General features: G+C 37.3%; 1 protein-coding gene across 1 annotated transcript in view; it reads right to left on the minus strand.

The window, feature by feature from the left end:
* The window catches only part of RALGAPA1 (Ral GTPase activating protein catalytic subunit alpha 1), a 251940-nt gene that overhangs the window by 19525 nt on the left and 208926 nt on the right, over positions 1-23489 (minus strand). The window contains exons 38-39 of the mRNA XM_080934414.1: positions 12248-12406; positions 10412-10539 (exon numbers count right to left, since the gene is read on the minus strand). Of these exons, the coding sequence (XP_080790540.1) occupies positions 10412-10539; positions 12248-12406 (287 nt within the window). The remainder of the gene's footprint in view (positions 1-10411; positions 10540-12247; positions 12407-23489) is intronic.

Consider the following 23489-nt stretch of genomic DNA (forward strand, 5'->3'; position numbering starts at 1 on the left):
CAATAGTACCATTGTGAATGCTCTCTGGGCTTCCTTCCCACAGAGAGTTAAATGGGCAGTTCCTGCTGCCCATGATTGGTGTCCAGTGAAATAATACTCAAGAGCCAGGTTTTATCAGCTTCACGCCAAAGAAGTGAAGCCAGGGAACCCAAGCCTTCATATCATACTGGACCATATGCCAACCCTGATGGCCCCAAAGGTTTATCACTAAGAATCAGGATCTATCATGTCCCTTGTGAAATTTCACTTCACATACCTTATGTGAAATGCAAAGCTTCACTAAAAACTGAACCTTCTTTACAACTGGCATGAACAGATGGATGGCAACAGTGGTTTGGCAAGCAAAAGTTATGGTCTAAATAGGCTAGAGTGTAGTGTTTGAGTGAACGGATTTAGCAGAAACTGCGGAGCGTTCTGACCCATGTTTTCCTTTTTATTTCATTCTAGAGTTATTAAAAATTCAGTATTAAACGCTCTTTAGTAAAAACGAGAAGGATTAAAAGCACTTTAGTTTCTGTGTCAAACAGGCTAATGAGTTAGGCTGATTTCTGCTTTATAGCCTATTTGCTCTCTGAATCCCCCAAATGCCATCTGAATCTACACTTGTTTTTATATTTAGATGAAGACTAGAATGCAATTTGAATATGAGTGTGATGAATAATAATACGAATATCAGTTTATCCTTGTCACTCAATGACAGGTTTCTAACATGGAGAAGAAAATCCTGTTTCAGTCAGTAGCAGTGAGAAGGGAAGGACGGAAGCAGACCAGCATCATGTGTGGGTGTTTTAGAAACAGTATGTCCTGTCCTAATGGAGCTTTCTATCGTCCCTTTGACACACTGTGATATTACCCAACTTTCTAGATTGCCATTTGTGGACCATATTGTCACATTAGATTTGACAAAAACATGTAAGACAGTGGAAGTATTTTTTTTTTTTTTGTCATGAAGCCAACATATAATATAAATAGGAATTCCCCACAAAAATAGGCTATAAACACTTAACTTGCCAGTAATGTATAAAAGCATAATACATAAAAACAGCAAGATTGTGTAAGAATGTAGTCTAAACAGGTGTTGGGCACAAACTGTAATCCTTGGGAGACAGAAACAGACTTTGAGTTCAAGGCCAGCCTACGGTACACAGTAAACCTGTGATAAAAAACCCTGTCTCAAAAACAGAAGCGCTGAGGTACAGCTTGCTCAGAAGTGTATTGTTTGTATAGTACACTCACACCGAGTCTGATTCTCAGCCCTACCATAGGAAATATAAAATCTCAAAGGCTCTTTAAAAATAACAAATATGTGTCAATGTTTTCAAACATTTATAGATACCTTCTCATCTCACTAAGACACACATTATTACTGTTACTAGTCTGACAATAACTGTTTGCTAAATTATACAAAAATTAAAACTTATAAAAATGATAGTTAATAAAACTTGCAATGGAAAGACATTTCCACGTAGTAATTCCTCAATTAGTCATCAGACAAAAGGAAGGGACTGTCAGTATTAGACAGTTCTTTATCCTCCCTTGCCCCTGCTCTTCCCTTTGCAATGCATCATCTAACAGTGTGAACTGCTCGCATTAAAAGTCAGATTTATGTCCTTATATGGAAGAGGGCGAATGGATACCCTGCACTTCAGCACTTACAGGAAGTCAGAGAACTACTTTTGGGGGGAGATGACTTTCTTCCTCTTTGTTTTGAACTGCTGAAGCAAACTTCTGGCCAATTTTCCTTTCTCCATCTTTTATCAACAGAAGTGCTAAGAACACAGATGCGTGTACCACATCTGGCTTTTTATGTGGGTTCAAAGGGATGGACTCAGGTTGTTTTTACCTACTGATCCCTGGTCCTAACTTGCATTGTTTGATAACATTACACTTCATATGTTAACCATGTCCCTTACCTACCCTGAAACACTTTAGTCTTCTCTGTCTCATAAAGTCCTGGATATCTTTGAAGCAATCTGCAGAACAGAATTCCTTGGGAAGGCCAATCCTAACGCCCTCCACCCCAACATTATCTTTTCTCATACACAATCACATCACTATCTTACTTGGGGCATATCCTTTCTGCTGGGTTCTCAGAGTACAGTTCACTAATCTAGTTCATAGGACTCTCCTCTCCTACATCACTGTATGCCTCTCAAATATGGTAACTTTGTGTGTGTGTGTGTGTGTGTGTGTGTAACAAAGTTTTACTATATAACTCTGGCTGTACTGAAACTCCATATGTAGATCAGACTGGCCTTGAGCTCAGAGATTTTCCACTTGCATCCGCCTCCTAAGTGCTGGAATTAAAGATGTGCACCACCATAGCCACACCTGGAGGAAGCAATGACTTTTAAAATTCCAGCTTTTCCCGGACAGTGTCTCCCAGATTGAATGGAGTCAACAAATATGTGAGTAAGTGAATGACCTGAAATTCCTTAGGAATATGGCTGATGTCAGGTCTTGGTAGAGGAGAAAACCTGTATTCCATATTGTAACAACATTGTTATAAAATAAAGTTAATCATGTAACTAAGGCCATTTTTGTGAGTGTCTACAGTGTAAAATCTATTAATATCAAGTGAAACCCTAATAAAAGATCACCTCGAGAGAACAATAAGAGACAATGTTACCATCAGGTGTAGTGATCCACACCTTTAATTCCAGCACATGGGAGGCAAAGAGGCAGAGGCAGGTAGATCGCTGAGAGTTCAAGCCCAGTGTGGTCTATATAGTGAGTCTTAGCCTAGCCAGAGCTATATCCCTGTCTAGACAGACAGACAGACAAACAGACAGGACACACACGAGCACACACACATACACACACATGGTGGGGAGGAGGGAGAGAAAGTACTTGAGAATGAGAATATGGTACTTTTAGATTACTGGTTCAATTCCACAGAACTTTCTCTATTATCATCACATATTTATTATACACCATAGAGTCTCACATTTATTTCCTTGCTTTTTATTTTGGGCTCTCCTTTCCTCTTCTTCCTCCCTCAACTTCTTTTAATTTTCAGAGATTTATATATGCTAGGCAAGTGTTCTTCAATTAATTTACAGACCTCTTAAAAAAACTTTTGGTTTTTAAACTTGGAGACATAGTGAACTTATTATGTATTCTAGTCTGGTCTAAACTTGTGAGCCTCCTGCTTCAGCTTTTCAAGAAGTTGCTTCTATAGGTGTTTCACACCATATTTGGTTGCTTTTATTTATTTTTTCTTGTTGAAAGCATAAGTCAGATATGTTATTTCCAAGCCAATAATAACTTTAAAATGTGTGATAAAAGATTACTACAATTAATGAAAAGAATCTACTAGATCATTAGTGGTATTGTCAACAAAATTTCTGCCCAATGAAAGGAAGAGCTAAAACAATAAGCAAACCAAAGACACAGTAGGGCAGGGAATATATTAGCGTCACTACGGAAGTGCAGCACATAGCCAGGGCCCTGTTTAAGGAACTGCTTTGTTTGTAGAGACACTATTCAGGTTGTCAACAAAATCAAGGTCAATGGGATATGTAAGAATACAAAAAGATTCTTGAAAATAATACCCATGTCTTTAACCAATTAGTTACAGGCAGGTCAATAAGAATATTTTAATTCCTGGAGAAGTCCTAACACAATTACTACTAAACAATGGCTGGAAGGACACAAAAGACTTTCTTTTCATATTTCTGAGTGTTTACCAGCTAACCAATTTATCCATTTAGTTCAAAACAGTGACTCAGAAAGTATAAAGAAAGCCATCTCTGATAGGGAGGCTCCTAGTGGAATTGCTAATGGCACAAACACACCCGTACAAATGTCCAGCAGGGAGCTGAAGGGCTAGCTCCCCAGCACCTAGAGCACCGCAGCTCCCTCTACTGCTCACCTGTGGCTCTGACCTTTCACCGCACAAAATCATCTTGGATAGGGTAGCAACATCTGTGTCACTGCCATCAAGTCAGACATGTCTTGGCTTCTCTCCCTAAAAGATACTCTTTGCTGCTTATCTTTTATTATTCATCTGGGAAAATACATAATCCTCACTAAATATAATGTTTACTAATAAAAATACACTGATTAACCAGTCCTGGGACATAATGGTGCAAACTTTAATCCTAGTACTTGGGAGGCAGAGGCAAGCACTTTTCTGTAAATGCAAGGCCTGCCTAGAATACACAGTAAATACCACGGTAGCCAAGGCTACATAGTAGGAGCCTTCTTTGAAAAAAAAAAAAAAAGTCAACCAAACAAAATCAGTCTTTTCCATGTGTGCACCATGTTTTATTTGTGAGCCAAAGGCAATTTCCTCTGGTTCTAGACTTCCTCATTTCACCCACCCAACATACTCTACAAAGTCCCAGCTAAGTTATAAAGTTTTTAAACATTTATTTTATTTTGTATGTTTGAGTATTTTTCTTGCACGCATGTATATATGCCATGCATGTGCCTTGTGTCAGTGGAGTTCAGAAGGCACTGGATCTTATGAGACTGGTGTTACAAATAGTTATGATCTTTCTCATGGATGCTGGAAACTGAACTCAGTTCCTTTTTAAGTGCTTGACCTCTGAGCCATTTTTCCTAGCCCCATGCAACCTAGTTTAATATAAATGTAAGACTATAAGTTACAAATAAAAAGTTTTTTTAAAACTTTTCAATAAAGAAGCTAATAATAAACTCAAAACATAGATAATAGGTGGGAGAGATGGTTAGTAGTAAGAACAGTGTTGCTCTTGTAGAGGGTCTTCCCAGCACCCATGGTAGAAGGCTCATAACAACCTGTACTTCAGTTCCAGAGAGACCCGACGCCTCCACACTCATATATGTAAGTACACACACACACACACACACACACACACACACACACACACACACACACACTATACAGATGCATACATGTTCTCAACAATATCCATCCACTATTGATAGCCTTTGTTCTATTATGGTGTGTTACTGCCCATTTGCCATAGGCCAGACACTGTGCTAAGCCAGTGAAATCAGGAGGAAAGTAAGACCTACAAATATGTGTACAAACACATAAGTACTATACCAAAATATTTTCAGGCAGTGTGAGCAATAAGTTTGCTTAGTGGCGAAATCATTTTTATTTTTTGTTCTCCTGAAGATATACCATTTAGGTCATAATAAAAGAGTATATTAGGTAGAAAATAGCAGAGGTACATAGTCTTGAGCTTTAGAAAATGAGTATTTATAGAACACGAATTTAGCTTAGCTGAACAAATACGGGTTGAAGTATGAGGCATGTTTGATAAAGCTACAGTAGGAACTATGAGACTGGGAGGGCAAGATAAAAAGTACAGTTTATAGTGACCACCCAACTGTACATCTGCTGCAGTAGGCAGAGAACCGTTGCAAGCCTTCAGCGTGCCCAGGTTTGTGTTTTAGACAGTAATAATGTCATTAGCTCCCACACAGATATAGTCTTCTGAGCTGCTGCTAGAGACAACAAGCCAGATGCCTAGTGCTTCACTGGATAGTTTTATTTAACCCTTACACTAATCTTGAGTTTGGTACTATAATTATCTCCTTACAGATTAAATTAAGGATAGTCCATATTTATTGATGTTATCTTCTAAGAAAATGTTTTACAAAGGTCAGTAAATACATAAAATTAGGTAGTTTTTCAAGAAACTCATTTTCTTTTAACACAAAATGGCAGCAGTATTGATGCCCCCCCCCCCCCCAAGGAGCTTTACAATGTCCTATCATAATGAAAGGGAAAGTGCATTAGTGGGGCCAATCAGTTACCATCATTTAGCTTTGGCTCTTATACTTCTGCAACAGGTCCTTTAAATCTGAGCAGCACAACTGCAGGGCTCACACACTGAGACTAACTGAACAATTATCATGGAATTTACTGATCTGTCTGATACACGTAAACAAAGCCAATTCTGGCATTTAAGAAACAGTCAATCCAAACAGATTGAGAAAAACCAAATAATATTGGTTGTGATAGGAAAGCATATTAAGCCTAGGTGTAAAGTATTCTTTAAATATGCCATTTATTAATACAGTATTCCTTATACTGTGTATCTCAGAAATCACATATATTATATATAGATACATATAAAGCCCTGGCTATAAATCATAAAAATTGTAATACTGGCTGGGACTGCTGGCACATGCCTTTAATCTCAGCACTTGAAAGACAGAGGCAGATGGATTTCTGTGAGTTTGAGACTAGGTCTGGTTTACCCAGTGAGTTCCAGGGAAGTCAGGGCTATACAGAGAGACCCTGTCTCAAAAAACAAAAACAATAACAAAAAAGAATTACAGCATACATGTCACATTCCACATACTCCAATCCTGTCCACTGAGACCCAGATTTTCTACATATTCTTTCCTGCGTTTATTCCAAACTCATCTCTTCCTCCATGGAACTCTCATGGTGATTTGTGTGTAACCCTACTTGCATTCTATTCATTATTATCCACATCCTCCTCATTAAATATTACCTTTATAAGGGTAAGTACCACTTGGATGTTTGTATTAATTCAAAAGTTTTTCGAATATAGTGTAAATCATGTATGTTTATACATATACATGGGCACAGCTTGATGTGTGTATATACACAAACACACACAATTCACATATATCTCTTTTTCTTTGAGATAAGAGTTTTGCTATTATTGCCCAGGTGGCTTCACACTCACACTCCACCTGTCTCGGTTACCCCCATGTTGGAACTTATAGGTATGTGCCATTAGCCCTGGCTTTCAATAAATATACTCGAGACCTGGCCATCTTGACACCCTAGTAAATGTGAAGAAAATAAGCTACAGATATATTTTTGACTTCTTAATAAGTATAATACTTTATCATATATCAACATTTATGGTTTGTGTACTTTTATCAAATTATATAACATAAATAATTAAGATGTAAAGCAAATCAGAATAAGTCTGTGAATATTATGTGTCAACTTTGCTGGGTCAAGGACACACTGTTTGTGAACTCCAGTCTAGATGTTCACATTTTTGTCTAGATATTTTTGTCTAGATTTGATTACTACTTAAGTAAGTAGACCTGAGTAAAGCCCACTACCCAAATTCCACAGGGAAGCCTCATTCAGTCAAAGGCTTTTGAGAAAAACCTGAAGGTCACTTGAGAAAGAAAGGATTCTACTATTAGCTGCCTTAAGACTGACAGCAACATCAGCTCTTCCTAGGTCTAGAGATTTGGTACTTACCAATCCTCACACCTGGGGAAGCCAATTTCTCAAAGTACATATTTCTTATTACTTATATAACATTTACATTGTATTAGTTATCATAAGTAATCTAAAGATGATTAACATATGAAGGAACTTTGTGTGGGTTATATGAAAATGTACCAGTTAGTATAAAAGACTGAACCATCTGTAGATTTTATAACCTCAGGAACCAATCCCCCATGGATACAAAGGATAACTTATATCATCTTACAAGTTTTGTTCCTCTGGATTTATTAATGGGATTATATACTATACATCTGAAAATGCCTACATGTAAATCTCACACTAAAACAGAAAGATCACAAACAATGACAACATTATACTAAACACATGTGCCTTTCAAGGCATAGTGAAACTTACTTAAGGATCAAACAAATTTTTATTTAAGCAATAGAGTTAAAACTGACAAGACCATGAAATCCCCATTGTAAAACCCCAAACTAAGCAACCAAGCAAACTGAAACTCTTTCTAGGTAGCTAATAAAATGATGGCCTAAGATCAAACCTGAAATACTGCTCTGGCTCAACGGCTACCCAGAATCTGCCTGCTCTGCTCCCTGAGTGTGGCAATTCAATTCTAATTGCATGATCAAACCAACAAATTGAGCTTAAGAGACAAAAGTACCTAGCTGACAAAGTCAGAGGTTACATAAAAATGCTTCTCAAGTACAAGTACTGTAAGAAACAACAAGTGAAGTGAGGGGGAGGTTTCAAAGCTTGAAAGACACTCATCAATACTGACAGATTACTGTAATTCTGGTTGCTAGCATGATCGATTTGGGCAGCATATGACAATCAATTTTGTCCTCATTTTCTGAGCAACATTAGAGTCATAGTTACAGAAGATGTTCCTAGGATAAAATTTAAACTCCATTTAATGATCATAAATAGCACAATTTATGCTGTGGAATCTTAGTAGGCACTATTACTGTGCATCAGATAGCTGATCCAGCAGTATAATTATATAAATACAATTGAATTTATTATATTTCACCTTTTTATTTCTTTGATGAGGATAAAAGTATTAACTCTGGTGGTTTTTCAAAACCAACATTTATTTCAATTCCTACTATAATTCATGTTAAGCATATTGGTTTATTTTAGAATACACAATTTTCTCACTGAAAATCTGATGTCAAAAACATACATTTTAAAATTTGACACATTTCTGAAATTAGTATGTTATTTAAAATTAAAAAATATATTCCTATACTTTAATACCTCTAAACACAAGTATCCAGTTGTAATTTATTATATAAACCTTCATGTTAAAACCAAGTAAAGAATTCACTTCCCCATAACATTCCTTCCTATCTCTATGCATTCATTTCTATGTCTGAGATAGGGTCATGCTATACTGCGGTTTGTCTTGAATTCTTGATCTGAGGTGATTTACTCTCTTTTTAGATGTAGGAGCACCTACTACATGTGGCTCCTCTTCAACAATTAGAATATAGAATATTCTACAGAATATAGATTATCTTGTATATTTTGTAAAAGATAATATATTCTTTGGATTAATTAAGGATAGGAATATCTATTATTACTCATTAAGAGAATTTTTCAGGAACTCCCATGGATAATAAAAATCTGTGGACATTCAAGTCTTTTTTGTATAATGGTAAAGTATTTACATGTAAGCAATCTCTACATTACTTATATACACCACATTAGTAGCTGTTATACTATATTATTAAAGGTATAATGATTAAAAAAAAGTCTCCCTTTTTCCTAAGTATTTTTCACATATAGCTGGTTGAATTTCTCAAATGTGGAACCCTGGATATGAAGGGCTGAGTACTCTTAAGTGGTATGAAAATCAATTTCCTACACTGCAGAGAGGATTGGTCTATGTGAGATTTTCATTCTAAAATGTTAAGTGTGTCTGTGCTACATGTGCTCAGCCCATGTGCATAAGAACAGGCTCCCAAAGAGGACAGAAGCATCATGGAGCTCAGATTACAGATGCTTGTGATCTGTATGCTACAGACCCAGGCCCGGGGCCTCTACAAGCACAGTACATGATCAGAACTGCTGAGTGATGACTAGCCCCTATTCTAAGTATTCTACAACCAATTTTGTTGGTAAGAACTTTTTAGATTTGCTGTTTTAAAAACTGTTCATTTCTACTCTTTCCATTGAAATTATTTATTTTCATCCTACAATATTCTCTAATGAGGCAACCATTATCTCAATATGATTAAATATTAAAAATATTATAGAGCAGGTCTGAGAATTCACCCCAAGCAGCTAATTAGCCCAATATAAAAACCCAATTAAGCAATTCCTTAGTCTTGGGTGGAGATGTTTTATATCAACTATAATATTTCTAAGTAATATAATTAATTACATAAAATCTTATTTAGCATACACATTAATGTCTAGACAGTATTAGAATCTTTTTATAGATAAAAATGAGATTCCAAGATTCTATGACTTGGGCTAAGATTATAACTTGGTGGTAGAGTGATTGTCTAGCATGAGGAAGGCCCGGGTTTAATTCTAGAAACTGAAGGAAGGGAAAAAAAACAAACCTGATTCTGTGGCATGACCAAGAAAACGAGGTAGTCATCATCACTAAGCTCATCTCTTAGGGAAGCATACTGAGCTGAGGGATGCTCAGGGATAACGAGGGCAATGCAGATCCAGAGCAGTAGCACCGGCCAGACAGGCTAGCTCCAGAAGCCATTCCTAAGCATCCCACATCTTTGCATACCTTCATGACTCACATTATGCTGCTCCATGTTTAGCAGGTTTTTAATCTCATCCATCTCATTATTTACCATTTAAGACTGGTTCAATTTTCATTTTTCTCATGAATGTTTCTGGACACTAACTTCCAGCTGGCTGGTCAGCCCCTTATAAGTATACACCCTGCACACTCTTCTTTTAAAACAATGTAGTAAAAACAGTATGTTTTCAATGATTGTTTGGATTATTTCTACACCTCCACAGTAGCACAGAGCTTGGCATATATTGGCATTCTAATTAACTAAGACAAAAATTAATATGTATTACAAGTGTATAAGGAAACATACCACTAAAGTATCACAATTACTCAACCACTAAGGAGGAACTCTGCCATCTACTTAATCAACAAACAGAAACTCTAGTCTTAATACATAAGAAGCACTTACCCTTTAGTACAGTAGATGTATGCTAGTATACTAACCACACAGTTAAAAAGGATACAAGTTTTGATACAATGGAATCAGTGATTTCAGAGCACGGCTAGCATTTATTGCTGTGGATCGAACCATAATGGGCAGAACTTTTCCATTCACAATAGCACCATCAAAAAGTGGACCAAAGAAAGGAACCTGATAGAGATCAGAACATAATTTTAAAGTCAAACTGTAAAAAGACTATAATAAAGACAATCAAGATCATTTACACACAAATACATTTTTGCCTTGTCTTTGGTTGTATTTCAAGTAAAAATATTATTCAAATTCAATGTTTTACATGATGAATCATTAGGACAACAAACAAAAACGCCCAAGGTCAATATGGCATATATTCAATAGGATTATGTACTTTGTATAATTAATTTATATCCTCTGCCAATTTCCAAAGTTTTGTAGTTTCAACTGTATACACACAGAAAATCAATTCCTCTATTAAGCAAACAAAAAAGGGTAAACATTTTTACAGGTAAGCAGTTAGATGGTCATTTTTGTGAGTTACCAATTTTATTCTTATAGTTTGGACATAAAATGTCTTCCCAAAACTCATGTTGGATGCTCAATTCCCCGTACCATGTTAGGGTGGCTCTAGGGAATTGACTGGGTAACAAGATCTTTAACCCATAGGCCCTGAATCATTGAGGTCAGATAACCATGGACTGAAATTATGAGACAAATATGTCTTTCCTCTTTTAAGATGTTTTCCCTAGGATTTTGTCACAGTGACAAAAAGAAAACTTAACATAAGTACAGATCCTAAAATGTATTTGGCTAGGCTAATTACAAAAAAAAAAAATCTATGTTTTGATAATTAGCTGTCACTCAATCAGTTGACATGAGAGCTGTGAATATAAAGGTTAGTGGTAAAGTGCTTATCCAACTGTGTAAGCACAAGTACTAGAAAAACAAAACCAACCAAAAAAAAAAAAAAACCAAAACAAAAAAAAAACCAAAAAAATAACAACAACAAAAAAACCCCACCACCAACAAAACAGACCTGTTTAAGAATGGTGGACACAAATGGTGTTTCAAGGCAAGATAATTATCCAACGATGATAGTATTTTAGGCTTTGTGGTCTGATTATACTTCAATTTTGCTTTTTTTTTTTTTTTTTTAAAAAGCTTTAAAAACATAAAAATGCAAGAAAGCACTCAGTTTGGAGGCGGCACAAATTATGCTGTATCCTGTAATAAATTGGCTTCTGGTTTACTAAACAAACAAACAAATAAGAAAGCCAACAACAACAAAAAATTGTCCACAAGGAAAGTTTATAAATAGAAACTTAACCCACATCAAGGAATTATGAAGATTCTCAATTAACTGTTCAAAGCATTCATTGAAAAAAAAAAGAAACATGGGAACATAATGCCAAACTTATTATCTTAAAAAAATGCTTTTGAAATGTTGAAATCCTGTGGTACACCTAAACTATCCAATCATAGAAGAGGTAACATCTTTTTAACAGTTAAAACATATTTGTAGGTATTTCATTTATTATTTAAAAATATTTTTAGTGTTCTAAGACAGAATCTCATTAAGTAGCACTGGCTGGCCTGGGACTTGCTAAATGGATCAGGTTGGTCTTGAACCTGTGGCAATAATCTTGCCTCAGGTCTGCTGAGATTACAACTGTGCCTTGCTAAGACCTACCTGCTTCTGTGTCTTTTAGGAAACTGTAATTGCTTTCTACTTTAATAAAAGCTCAGCTAAGTACAAGGGACTTGCACTCAGGTACTGCTCAGCTGTCTCCCTTCCACATTGTGTTGAGACACTCTACACAGTTACTGTTGGTTGCATTCCCCCTGCCCCACAATTGCAAATCTATTACTAAGAAGTTCTTACCTCCGGTTTTTTCATGATCTGGATACTGAACATGTGGTTTTTCATTGGATATATTACAATGAGGACATCACCAAACTCTGTAGGAATAATTCCTCTCCGGTAGTCTCTAGTATGTTCTGACCAAACAATGTGCACTTCATCATTTCCTAGATGTCTCAACTAGAAAATCAATGAAATCGTTTACAGCACTTTATAAAAGCCATGTGAGCATAGTTATACAACTGGTAACATCAAACCATATAGAAGGGAAATGGTTCATCATTTTAATGACACATAAAATAACAAGTCATCAAGGCACAACAGAAGAAGACCAGGCATTTTCAACTCCCACAGTCAGAGAGACAGGAAAAATTTACAAGAGTCACAGCCCAACTCTTTTGAACTGGCAACTGTACCAGTGCAATTCCACTCTCAAAGGTTAGTTTAAAAAAGGAACTGATTTAAGATTCTTCTCCTTTTGTTGTATCCACTTTCTGCAGTGCTAATGAGGAGTAAGGTTGCCTGGAGAAGGCAGCCGGAAGAAAAACAAACAAACAAACAGGCAACTCATAAATTTCATAATCACTTATTGAGCAAGAGAGAGTTGGTTATTTTTAACTAACCAGTTAATTTTTATGTAACCTCGCCACATTAAAACTTATAAAATCCTCCAAATAGAGGTCTTGATATTTATTAGGCCTTAAGAAGATGTTACTTAGATATTTGTGCTGTTTACAAAGGTGCTTCTGGCAATCTTGAGTTCTGTTATGATAATTAAAACTGTAAGAAAGGAAAGATTTAACAGTTGTTTATAATAACTTGTTTAAACATGAATTTGCTGTACATTATTGAATTTTCTTCATGTAGATTATGGTATAAACCTCAATTTCATTATACAATTTTATCATCTAGTTTATCTATAGATTGCTACCTGAAGCATGTTAGTGTATGTCTGGGAGATGCTTTACACTGGCTCTTCCATCACTCCCAGGTAACTGGACACAGTGTCTGGGAAGGTTTAGAAGATGAAAAAAGGATAAAGTTGTTCTAAGCTAGGATAATAAATAATTCCTATTTATTACAGATGTAATTTCTGGGTTAAATCTATAAGGTAGATAAAAAAACTTATGTCTGACTAAAACAAAAAGAGGAGTTAAACTCAATTTTTCAAAGGATCTTTTTATACTCCTTAGCCCTGGAATTAACTTCTTACACCTGTGTATAACATACAGGAATGACACAAATGCAGACTTGAACTTCATGCTGGTTTTAAAAAGCAAAAAAGAGATTACACAACCTAGAAAAGCCATGGCCCATAATTTCATTTTTTAATCAAAATACTTTAAAAATATCCTTCCTATACAGCCATCCCCATGTGTCAGCTTCCCTAATAGGTTTATGTTAACTGAATACAAAAGAAATGTGAAATAAATTTAACCAGGAGGGATGATCCAATCTAATTTTGATACATTAATGTCATATGCTGTACATGTTACAATAGCAGCCAGATCTAATACTAAGCTCCAGGCTATACTGAGATTTCCAAATGGCAGATTGTTCTAAGTGATATCAAGTATAATTGAAGTAATAAATGATAGTAAAAGCTGAGCACACTGTCAGGAAGAATTTAAGTATTTACTTTTTAAAATTAAATGAGTTAGGTTAGGAAAGACAAGACAACTGAAATAATGCAGGTCTCAATTTACAGAAAATTCCTTTTATTTATCTGCTACATTAACCCTTGAACTCCTGCCAAAATTATCTATAATTTCTAGTGTCACTTATCTGAAGAAACAAGAGACCAAGGCAACTGTATTATTATCTTTTATCCAAAGTTGTCTTCAAATATCTTCCATAGTATTTAAGAACATTTAAAAGAACACTTTTTTGGACAAGATATAATATTTTTTTATAGAACCATGTGCATTAATAAATCATTTTACATGTGTTTAATAGTTAAAGGAAAAACTTTCATTAAAATCCTTTATTATTTAGATTTCAAAGCTAAAAATATGGTTGTTTGAGGCTATCATATGACATTTCCATAACTTTAAACCCTGAAGTATAATGATTAAACATAAATTGAGATGTTGTTAATCATTGCTGTGAATTTTTGCAATTTTGTAAGACCGGTGAAAGATGACTTTCTAGTGATCAAAGGTAACAGAAGTCATAATGCCAGTAATAAAAGCAAGTCAGCAAACAAATTTGGTGTATCTAAATTTGGTACACATACTTTATCTACTATATTTCTTTCTTTAAGAACTTAAAAGGTCAGTCTTATGCATACTCAGTAAGTTTTCCTGTACTCTAAATTTCTCAAAGGAGTGCCTTTCTTTTCTTCCTTTATGTTTTGTCTGTTTGAGACAAAGTTTCTCTGTATAGCCTTCACTGTCCTGAAAGTTATTACAGACTAGGGTGGCCTCAAACACAGAGAGTCTGCCTTTGTTGCCTGAGTGCTTGTAACTAAAGCATGTATGTTTGTGAACCCATGTGCAAGTCAGTTTTTGAAAAAGCACTTGAGACTGCTGTGTATTTGGGACAGGTCTGTATAGTGACTGGTAACCAAAATACTCTTCTAAAGTCACTTCAACTGCTACTGAAGTCACTCTGTAATCAAAACTGTATAATGCAGGATACAGATGACACTATTAGTTTGTGAAGAAAGTAAAATGAAAATCAGTATGTGTGTGCTCTAGTTCTTCATCCACTATAGAATGCTGATGTTGAAAGATATCCTAAGGGAGAAATTTCACACCCAATATAGTAGCTCCACTGTGATATCCTGAGGGGTAGATACCTGTCCTCTGCTCAAATACTTTAAGCTAACCAAGCAAGTGAAAGATCTGTATGATAAAACCTTCAAGTCTCTGAAGAAAGAAATTGAAGAAGATCTCAGAAGATGGAAAGATCTCCCATGTTTAAGGATCAGCAGGATTAACATAGAAGATGGCCATCTTACCTAAAGCAATCTACAGATTCAATGCAATCCCCATCAAAATTCCAACTCAATTCTTCACAGAGATAGAAAGAGGAATTCTCAAATTTATCTGGAATAACAAAAAACCCAGGATATCAAAAACATACTCAACAGTAAGAGAACTTCTATGGAAAATCACCATCCCTTGTTGGACCTCAAGCTATACTACAGAGCAATAGTGATAAAAACTGCACAGTATTGGTACAGAGACAGGCAGGCAGGTAGATCAATGGAATAGAATTAAAGACCCAGAAATGAATCCACATAGTTATTGTCATTTGCTCTTTTACAAAGGAGCCAAAACCATCCAGTACAAAAAAGACAGCATTTTCAACAAATGGTGCTGGTTTAACTGTTGGTCAGCATGTAGAAGAATGCAAATTGATGCTTTCTTAGCTCCTTGTACAAAGCTCAAGTCCAAGTGGATCAAGGACCTCCACATAAAACCAGATATACTCAAACTAGCAGAAGAGAAAATGGGGAAAAGCCTTGAATACATGGGCACAGGGAAACACCAATGGTTTATGTTCTAAGATCAAGAATTGACAAATAGGACCTCATAAAATTGAAAAGCCTCTGTAAGGCGAAGGACACTGTCAATAGGACAAAATGGCAACACACAGATTTCCAATATAAGTCTAATATCCAATATATACAAAGAATTCAACCTGTTTATCCTTTGAGTAGAGGAAGGCTACTAATTTGGCTGAGTTAATTTTATATTCAGCCATTTTGCTGAAGTTATTTATCAGCTGTTCTCTGGCGGATTTTTTGAGGTTACTTAAGTATACTATCATATCATCTTGAATAGTGATACTTTTCTTTTCTAATTTGTAACTCTTTGACTTCCTTTTGCTGTCTGTTTGCTCTGGTTAGGACTTCCAGTACTATATTGAATAGGTAAGGAAAGAGTGGTCAGCCTTGTCTAGTCCCTGATTTTAGTGGGATTGCTTCAAGTTTCTCACCATTTACTTTGATGTTAGCTACTAGTTTACTGTATATTGCTTTTACTATGCTTAGGTATGGGCCTTGAATTCCTGATCTTTCCAAGACTCTTAATATTAAGGGGTGTTAAATTTTGTCAAATGCTTTCTCAGCATTTAATGTGATGATCATGTGTTTCTTTTTTTTTTGAGTTTGTTTATATAGTGGATTTCATTGATAAATTTGCATATACTGAACCATCCCTGCATCCCTGGAATAAAGCCTACTTGATCATGGTGAATGATTGTTTTGATGTGATCTTAGATTTGGTTTACAAGAATTTTATTAAGTATTTTTCATCAATGTTCATGAGGGAAGTTGGTCTAAAGTTTTCTTTCTTTGTAGGGTCTTTGTGTGGTTTAGGTATAAGCTTAATTGTGGCTTCGAAGAATGAGTTGGGTAGTGTTTCTTCTGTTTCTATTTTGTGGGATAGTTTGGAGAGTATTGGTATTAGGTCATCAATGAAGGTCTGACAGAATTCTGCACAGAACCCATCTGGTCCTGGGATTTTTTTTCCGTTGGGAGGCTTTTGATGACTACTTCTATTTCTTTAGGGGTTATGAGACTGTTTAGATGGTTTATCTGATACCGATTTAACTTTGGTACCTGGTATCTGTCTAAAAAATTGTCCATTTCCTCTAAATTTTCCAGTTTTTTTGAGTATGGGCTTTTGTAGTAGGATCTTATGATTTCTTGAATTTCTTCAGTAGCCTTTCTCTACTCAAAGGATAAACAGGCTGAGAAAGAATTTAGGGAATCAAGATTCTTCACAATAGTCACAAAGAATATAAAATACCTTGGTGTGGCCCTAAGCAAGCAAGTGAAGGAGCTGCATGACAAGAAATTCAAGTCTCTGAAGATAGAAATTGAAAAAGATATCATAAGGTGGAAATATGCTCATGGATTGGAAGGATCAACAAAGTAAAAATGGCCATTTTGCCAAAAGCAATCTAAAGATTAAATGCAATCCCCATCAAATTCTAACTCAATTCTTTATAGAGTTAGAAAGAGCAATTTGGAAATTCATCTGGAATAACAAAAAACCAGGATAGCAAAAACTATTCTCAACAATAAAAGAAATGGGGGAATTGCCAATCTGAACCTCAAGCTGTATTAAAGATCAATCATGATTAAAAACCTCATGGTATTGGTACAAAGACAGGCAGGTAGAACAATGCAATAATATTGAAGACTCAGAAATAAACCCACACACCTATGTTCACTTGATCTTTGACAAAGGAGCTGAAAACATTCACTGGAAAAGGCACAGCCTCTTCAACAAATGGTGCTGGTTCAACTGGCATTCCTATCTCCTGCACAAAGCTCAAGTCCAAGTGAATCAAAGACCTCCACATAAAACCAGGTACACTGAAACTAATAGAAGAAAAAGTGGGGAAAAGCTTAGAACACATAGGAACAGAAGAAAATTTCCTAAACAGAACACAGCAGTTTATGTTTAAGATCAAGAATAGAAAAATGGGGACCGCATGAAATTGTAAAGCTTCTGTAAGGAAAAAGAGACTGTCAAAAGAACAAAATGGCTCTCTCACTCTCTTACACTGTCTTGCTCTTTCCCCCTTACCCCTCTCCCCATCCCCTCCCCACATGCTCATGACTGGCCTCTGCTCCTCTACTTCTCACTTCTCCTCTACTCTCTCTCTCTCTGCCTCTACTATCCTCTTAATTCCCCCATGACCTGAATAAACTCTATTCTGTACTATACCACTGTGTGGCTGGTCTCTCAAGGGGAAGGGATTCCCAACATGGGTCCCCCAAAGGCATTCCCCTTGTCCTCATACCCTGCCACACCTTTATGGGCCATAACACGTCCCTTATCCTCCCCCCACCCCGGGACATCGTCTTTTCTTTTTTATATACATATAATTGGTGCTCTGTATGAGGAGATTTGATTTCCTCATGACTGGATATCTCTTTTCTCTCACAGGTAGCCAGGGCTGCATAGTTAGAACCTGTCTCAAAAAACAAAACAAACAAACAAAAAAAAAAAAACAAAAAAAAAACAAAACAACCAAAACTCTTGGTTTATGTTTATTCTTTCTCCCAGGCCAGTATGTATAGATTCCAGGACCATCTGCTAGAACTTGCTTTCAGATGAAAAACTGTTTCAGAGTGAAGCACTTTATGTCTTTTTGAGCCCTTCTCTTGACTACCTCAAGGTCATTGATGTGCAGGGGGAAAAAACCTCCTTCTCATTATCTTCATTTTCGGAAAAACTTCCTTGTGACTTCTTCCCCCATCAGGAGGAGGAGATAGAAGACAGCGACTTGTCCGATTATGGGGATGATGTGGATGGGAAGAAGGATGCCTTGGCTGAACCGTGTTTCATGCTCATTGGGGAAATTTTTGAACTTCGAGGAATGTTTAAATGGGTGAGAAGACCATTAATTGCCCTCGTTCAGGTCACGTTTGGAAGAACCATCAACAAGCAAATTCGGGACACCGTGAACTGGATATTCAGCAAGCAGATGCTAGTTTACTACATCAGTGTTTTCCGGGATGCTTTCTGGCCAAACGGGAAACTGGCACCACCAACAAGAATCAGAAGTGAAACACAAAGTCAGGAAACAAAACAGAGAGCACAGCAAAAGCTGCTTGAAAACATTCCAGATACACTTCAGAGCCTTGTTGGACAGCAAAATGTCCGCCATGGTACATAATAAAAATATTCAAGGCGCTGCAAGAAACAAAGGCCAACAAGCACCTGTTATAGGTGCTGATGGAGCTGCTGCTGACAGAACTGTGTCCCGAGCTGAGAGCCCACCTGGATCAGTTAAAAGCTGGCCAAGTCTAAGACCGCACAACGCAACCGCCAGAGAAATGTCTGTGTAAAAAGAGACATTAAACATTTCCTCTTCTCCACAGAGGGCCTGAAAAGAACCATACTGACTTTCTTTTCCTGCCTCCCTCTAGTTTTATGCGGTGAGCAGAGTCAGAGGGAGGAGGCCTGATGCTGTGGTAGGCAATAGAAAACAGACTTTAAAGCTCAATATGCTGACTGAAGTACAAATGTTAATATGTGATAAGAACATAGAAAATATTTTAAATATTTATGAAAACAGTTTTGTTGTTAAATGACAAACTCTGAAATATTGTACAGTTAATCTCCTCACTGAGGATTCTGAACATTCCTGTGTCTCACATGTATTGAAGATCACTGTTGTGCAATGCTTGATGTAAAGTTATTGTGAAAAATTTATCGTTTTTATTTTTACCAAAGATTTCCCATAGTTTGAAGCATTTGAAGCAATAAAATACAAAAGTGAATCACAGTGCTCAACGGAATTATGGTTGACTTATCAAAACAGTTTGGACAGTGTGCAGCTTGGATTAGCTGAGAGCCTTTTCAGAGAAGGCTGGTCCACTGAGAACTCCTGCGAGACGTGTGAAATTTGCTACCTCATGTTTCCTCCATGAAGAGCAGATTGGTGAGACACTGAGGAGATAAGACGTGAGCCGAGCCTTGGAGCCGTAGACTAAAGTCAGAGAAGCAGAAGGGGGAAGTTGCTTCGTGGAGTTGAATTACGTTAGATCCGTAAGTCTGCACTATGAGGGTGTTCGGTGAGGTCCAGGGTCTGCACTGTCCCCATAATAGTGGGACCATGGACGAGTCATTGAATCGATATTTCTTGGGCGTTGTCACCTGTTAGGCAGTAATAACAATGCCCCATCCTTTCTCTAGTTTCTAGAAATACCAATAGCTAAAGGCAAAACTGCAATCTGAATAAAAGAAAACAATAGGCTTATTAAAAAAAAAACAAAATGGCAACCAACAGATTGGAAAAACATCTTTACCAATCCTACACCTGATAGAGGGCTAATATCGGATATATACAAAGAACTCAAGAAGTTAGACTCCAGAGAATCAAATAGTCCTATTTTAAAAAAAGGGTAGAGCTAAACAAAGAATTCTCATGAAAGAAATATTGAATGGCTGAGGAGCACTTAAAGAAAGCTCAACATCCTTAGTTATCAGGGAAATGCAAATCAAAACAACCCTGAGATTCTACCTCACACCAGTTAGAATAGCTAAGACCAAAAACTCAGGTGACAGCAGATGCTATTGAGGATGTAAAGAAAGTGGAACACTTCTCCACTGCTGGTGGGACTGCAGGCTGGTACAACTACTCTGCAAATCAGTCTGGCAGTTCCTCAGAAAATTGGACATAGTACTACCTGAGGACCCAGCTATATGATTCCTGGGCATATACCCAAAAGATGTTCCTACATATAACTAGGACACACATATAACTGCTCCACTATGTTCATAGCAGCCTTATTTATAATAGCCAGCAGCTGGAAAGAACCCAGATGTCCCTCAACAGAGGAATGGATACAGAACATGTGGTACATCTACACAATGGAGTACTACGCAGCTATTAAAAACAGTGACTTCATGAAATTCCTAGACAAGTGGATGGAACTGAGTGAGGTAACCCAGTAACAAAAGAACACTCATGGTATGTACTCAATGATAAGTGGACATTAGCCAAAAGGAAGCTTAGAATACCCACAATACAACTCACAAACCCTATGAAACCAAAGAAGAAAGAAGATTACACCAAAGTGTGGATGATACAGTCCTACTCAGTAAGGAAAAAAGAATAATCTCTGGGAAGTAGAGGAAGAGAGAGATCTGGGAGAGAGGGAGGAGGGGGAGGAAAAAGGGGGACCAGTTCTGATATGAGAGGAGATAGGAAGAAGTATAGAGCTTCAAGAATTTGAAAGTAGGTGTGTAGCAGTGGGGATGGGGAGACTGGAGGTAGCCACTAGAGAGTCCCAGATGCCAGGGATTATTTTACATATTCTGTGATAATTCACTTAATATTCACAATAATCATAAGGCAAGTTCAATCAGTATTATTATTTCTTAAATAAGCAATTGAAACTTAAAAGGATGAAGTAGTTTGGCTAAGACAAAACAAAACAAAGCTTTAAGTGGCAGAAACAATATCCAAATCCAGGCAATCAGGTCCCTGAACCCAAAGTTGGACCACTTTGCAATATTGCCTCTTACTATATGTGTTTATGTTCTGAACATGATTATGCAAGTAGTCATCATCAATCATACATACCAAATATTAAGACCACATTGTTTCAAATTATACACACACACAAAATTCAGTCTGGTTGGCCCTCATCTAGTAATCCTATTAAAACAAATTTATTCTGATGTGATTAGTTGTGCAGAACTTAATACAGTGGCTTCTAGTGATCGCCGCCTCATTATGTAAGTGCTCACTAGCCATCTGCTTAATAATCCTATTTTGCTGGAGTTCATGAATGTTGGTATTTTCAGAGAGATAGCCTGCTCTTACCCCTCTGTAAAACCAGGTATTTGCTGCTGTTACCCTACTAAAGCTTATAAGCTGAAATCCTAGCCCTGGCTGTGATGGCATTAAGAATTTAAGTCCCACTAGGTAGGGACTTTGGGAGGTGATTATATCACGTTTTTAAAAAAAATTCTTTTGAGCTAGAGAAAGGATTGAAGGAGCTGAAAGGATCTGCAACACCATGGGAAGAACAAAATTATCAACTAACCAAACCCACCACAGCTCCCAGGAACTACAACACCACCCAATGTTTGGAGCATGAAGAGAGCCATGGCCCCAGGTGCATATGCAGCGGAGGACAGCATTCTCTGGGATCAGTGGAAGGAGAGGCCTTTGGTCCATCGGAGGCTCTTTTCCCCAGTGTAGAATTCCAAGGCATTGAGGCTTAAGGGTGATTGGGAGAGGGAGCACCTTCATGGAGGCAATATGGGGGAGGGAGAGTAGGATTGGGGGAAGGAGATGTATTTACATCTGAAATGTAAATACAGAGAATATCTAATAAAAATCCTTTTATTTCATTTATGTAAGTATACTGTAGCTGTCTTCAGACACACCAGAAGGAGGAATCAGATCTCATTACAGATGGTTGTGAGTCATCTGGGAATTGAACTCAGAACCTCTTGAAGAGCAGTCAGTGTCCTTAATCACTGAGCCATCTCTCCAGCACCCTAGATCATTTTTTTTCTTTCCCAGAGCTGAGGACTGAACCCAGGGCCTTGAGCTTGCTAGGCAAGCACTCCAGCACTAAGCTACATCCCCATCCCCTCCCCTAGACCATTTTTAAAGAGGGTAGTTTCTATAAGAAAACACTCCAGCGAGCTTGCTTGCCAATTTTGCCAAATGGGGTTATTGTGAGAGGCTCAGTCACCTGTGAACAGGCTAGTGGCTCTCCAAGAGACACTAGATCTGCCAGTCTTCTGATCTTACCAGCCCCTATCACTGTGAAAAGTAACTGATGCTTATATAGTTCTAGTTTCTGGCATTTGTTATAGTGAGGAGGCTGTGTCTGGCTCCCACTCTCACAGCCACTGCAGTTCATTGAGCTCCATAGAGACAGCGCTGGGGCAAGTGATAACCAGATAGGCACTAGGCGACTCTGTGCCTTGCAGAGGAAAATCTAAACATGGGCAAAGGAGATCCTAAGAAGCCGAGAGGCAAAATGTCCTCATATGCATCCTTTGTGAAAACCTGCCGGGAGGAGCACAAGAAGAAGCACCCGGATGCTTCTGTCAACTTCTCAGAGTTCTCCAAGAAGTGCTCAGAGGTGGAAGACCATGTCTGCTAAAGAAAAGGGAAAATTAGAAGATATGGCAAAGGTTGACAAGGTTTATTATGAAAGAGAAATGAAAACCTACATCTCCTACAAAGAAGTGACCAAAAAGAAGTTCAAGGACACCAATACACCCAAGAGGCCTCCTTCGGCCTTCTTATTCTGAGTACCGCCCAAAAATCAAAGGTGAGCATCCTGGCTTATCCATTGGTGATGTCCCAAAGAAACTGCCACAGATGACAAGCAGCCCTGTGAGAAGAAGGCTGCCAAGCTGAAGGAGAAGTACGAGAAGAATATTGCTGCCTACAGAGCTGAAGGAAGAGGAAGATGAGGAGGAGGAGGAGGAGGAAGAAGAGGATGAAGATGAAGAAGATAATGATAAATAAGATGGTTCTAGAGCAGTTTTTTTCTTGTCTATAAAGCATTTAACCCCCTTGTACACAACTCACTCCTTATAAACAAAAAAATTGAAATGTAAGGCCATGTAAGATTTGTTTTTAAACTGTACAGTCTTTTTTTTTAATATATAATTAACACACTACCGAATGTGTCTTTAGACAGTCCTGTCCTGGTGGTATCTTCAATAGCCACGAACCTTGCCTGGTACAGTCTGGGGGATGTAAAATGGAATAAAAATTTAAAGCAGGTTCTTGTTGGTGCACAGCACACATTAGTTAT

The sequence above is a fragment of the Micromys minutus genome, assembly GCF_963924665.1.
Source record: "Micromys minutus genome assembly, chromosome: 1".
NCBI lineage: Eukaryota > Metazoa > Chordata > Mammalia > Rodentia > Muridae > Micromys > Micromys minutus.